Raw genomic sequence first — 3021 nt, forward strand, 5'->3', positions numbered from 1 at the left:
AATATATATTTTATACAAAGTATATTTACCTTTGTAAACACACACACACAGCAAACTTGAGTTTGGGTTTCTAGTGTTACCATATCGGTTAAGGCCCATTAAGCGGGTTTAGCATGATAATTAATTCTTTTAAGAGAATTTAATTTAATATAACTTTAGGAAATGAAAAACCTTAGGTGGAGTTGGTGTGCTAGGTTTTAGGATTTAACATGTCTTGTAATCGTTTAAATGTGATGTGGCCTCTCAAATTAATTAGTCAAGTGAAATAATTTAATTTATCTAATTGATAGTGAATGGTAATTAATTAAATTAAATCTGAAATCAAAGTGTAGTATACTTTTATTTCAAAAATTTGGTTTTAAAAGAAAGTAAAATATCAGCTTAGGATTGAGAAAATTCACTCTTTATTTCGTTTTAATTTAGTTGAGTTGGACTCTTCAGAAGAATAAACTATCGTTGTGGCTAATATTTAGTTAAAACAAACAGTATATTTACTTATTAAAAATATTTAATAGAAAATTATCATTTATTCGTTTGGCGCATTTAATCTCTTTATATATCATTGGTAATTAGTTAAAATTTGTTAAATTTATATATAATTTAGCTTAGTTAGGGTTTACTTAGCTATAGGTGTTAGGTCACGCCATAGAGGGCCGACCGGTTCACTACCAATTAGGAATTAGAGGGAATGTTGCCTTCAGGAGTTCCTCCCTTGAGACATGTTGCATAAGGGTTCCAAATCTCGATCACCTTATCATTCTTGTTTTACGTTGTGCGAAATGAGTGTCATAACGCCCGCTCATCTTATTCCTTTTCTCACCTCGTCTAGCATGAGTCCTATGACGTTGAGTATGTAACATATACATGCGCATGCCACGATGAATTTGCCTTGTACACCAAGTTCATCCTTTCAATCACAAAACAACCCATTCTCTTATTTATTTATTTAAATTCTCTTGCAACCAAACTCTATAATTAACATGAATCCTTAATATTATAAACCAAAAATATTAATGATAATTTAGAACTATTCTTTGTTTTAAAGGCTCACGAATATAACACATATATTTTTATAATAAAACTGAGATTATCCTACCCGAGCGTAAAAAGGTTTTCAAGAAAGACGCAATATAAAGCATGCATGGACGGTGTTTGTGTCAACATCCAAGAAAATTTCCTCTTTTACCAATTCTGAGACGGCTGAGAAAAATGTATATATTAGTTCCTTTGAAGAAGGCCATCGCTCCAATAAAGTCTAATCGTTTCCACATTACTAAATTAATGGCGGTGGCGAGAATATGAGGAAGAATACGTCTAAGGCAGGAGGTAAGCTGATCTTCAGATAAGCATATGCAGCAGAAGATAGAAAATTTCAACGATAATGAAAGAATGGTGAGAATACATCTGCGGTAGCAGGTGAGATAGCCATATGCTGCAGCAAGACTTACTCTGACGTATCGAAAAGAGCAACAACTCTGGAAGTATATTATTATAATATTACAAGGATTGGTGATTTAATATACGGAGTGAAGATGAATTAGTCATAAGGTTTGGGCTATATAAAGCTTGTAATGGGCTTGTAACACACATTCATATCCTTCTGAGCTCTTGTACTATCTGCGTTTCTATTATAATGGCTAACCGAATGATTTACTTCACACTGGGACTTTTTCTGTTGATATGTTGTTACAGCGACAGGGTCATGGCAGGGGATTCCGATCCCTTGCAAGATTTCTGCGTTGCAGATGAGGAAAGCAAAGGTGAGTAAAAAACTTTATACATAAACAATGGTAATGATTTGCTTATTAGACGAGTCGAGTTAGTAATAGATTGATTTGATTTTGCTTTAAACAGTTTTGGTGAACGGGTTCGTTTGCAAAGACCCAATGCAAGTTTCAGCAGACGACTTCTTCTTCCGGGGACTTGGGCAGGCAGGGAACACCGACAATGATGTGGGCTCCAACGTAACGATGGCGAACGTTAAACAGATACCAGGCCTCAATACGTTGGGAATATCGTTGGTCCGCATCGACTACGCAGTGGGTGGAATAAATCCTCCTCACACACACCCAAGAGCCACCGAAGTTCTTGTTTTACTGGAAGGCCAGCTTCTTGTGGGTTTCATTGACACCAACAACAAGTTTTTCAGCAAAACGTTGGAGAAGGGAGATGTGTTTGTGTTTCCAAAGGCACTTGTGCATTTCCAGCAGAATGTGGGGCATGAAAATGCGGTGGCCATATCTGCATTGAGCAGCCAGCTTCCGGGAGTTCAGACAATCGCCAACTCTCTGTTTGCAGCGGATCCTCCTCTCCCAGATTCCGTATTGGCCAAGGCCTTCCGCATCACACAGGAAGTTGTGGATTACATTCAGAAGAAATTCGCATAAGAATTTGCTGTGTTCTATCAAACAAAACAATCAAGAGGGGACCAAGTCTTTCCCAAATTCTTTTTCCTTGCCGTTCAATAAAACAATCTTTCTAGAGTTATTGCCGTCCTCTTCTGCTATTCATAGCATCTGTTTTGAACATGACTATATCCTCCGCATATTCCAAAGATGAAGGATTAATTTGAAGCATCTGAAGGCATTTATGAATATTTTATACAAGAGCATCCTTGTATTAGGTATACATTCATTTGCAACATGTTAACAATATATTCTTTAACATAAATATTGCAGGAACAACAACAAACAAAGTGCTTGACTTGGATAGAATGAGTAACACTATAATTCTTGCATGCCAATCTGTCAAGGGTGTTCTTTAACATAGTCTTAACCTCATTTTAGCTCTGACATAAAAGGTGAATGGTTTGGAAGTAGGAAATAGTTATTGGGAAATATAATTAGTAGTTGTTCTTCAAATCACCCTCACAATCATCCAATGCTTCAAGACTCCCCATCAAAGAAGTCATTCCAGAAGGTTAGGGACTCTCCTCAAGATAAGAATGATTGCTCTAATAAATGTAGTATACCTTCGATGGAATGCAACACGGTTTCATTATGTCTAAATTCCAAGAAAATC

The 3021-nt window shown here is 36.3% G+C and overlaps 1 protein-coding gene across 1 annotated transcript; it reads left to right on the plus strand.

Moving 5' to 3' along the window:
- Nucleotides 1-1702: 1702 nt before the first annotated feature.
- LOC131057724 (putative germin-like protein 2-3) lies at nucleotides 1703-2387 on the plus strand. The gene is made up of 2 exons (XM_057991885.1): nucleotides 1703-1760; nucleotides 1855-2387. Exons 1-2 carry the CDS (start codon nucleotides 1703-1705, stop codon nucleotides 2385-2387), a joined length of 591 nt encoding a protein of 196 aa, XP_057847868.1.
- Nucleotides 2388-3021: the final 634 nt, after the last annotated feature.

The sequence above is a fragment of the Cryptomeria japonica genome, unplaced genomic scaffold (genome assembly GCF_030272615.1).
Source record: "Cryptomeria japonica unplaced genomic scaffold, Sugi_1.0 HiC_scaffold_182, whole genome shotgun sequence".
NCBI lineage: Eukaryota > Viridiplantae > Streptophyta > Pinopsida > Cupressales > Cupressaceae > Cryptomeria > Cryptomeria japonica.

What these genes read in the sequence shown, in the direction of transcription:
- LOC131057724 (XM_057991885.1), top strand. Translation starts at nt 1,703, where the DNA reads ATGGCAGGGGATTCCGATCCCTTGCAAGATTTCTGCGTTGCAGATGAG. An exon ending in TGCAGATGAGGAAAGCAAAG is followed by an intron (nt 1,761 to 1,854) that starts GTGAGTAAAAAA and finishes TGCTTTAAACAG; the next exon opens with TTTTGGTGAACGGGTTCGTT.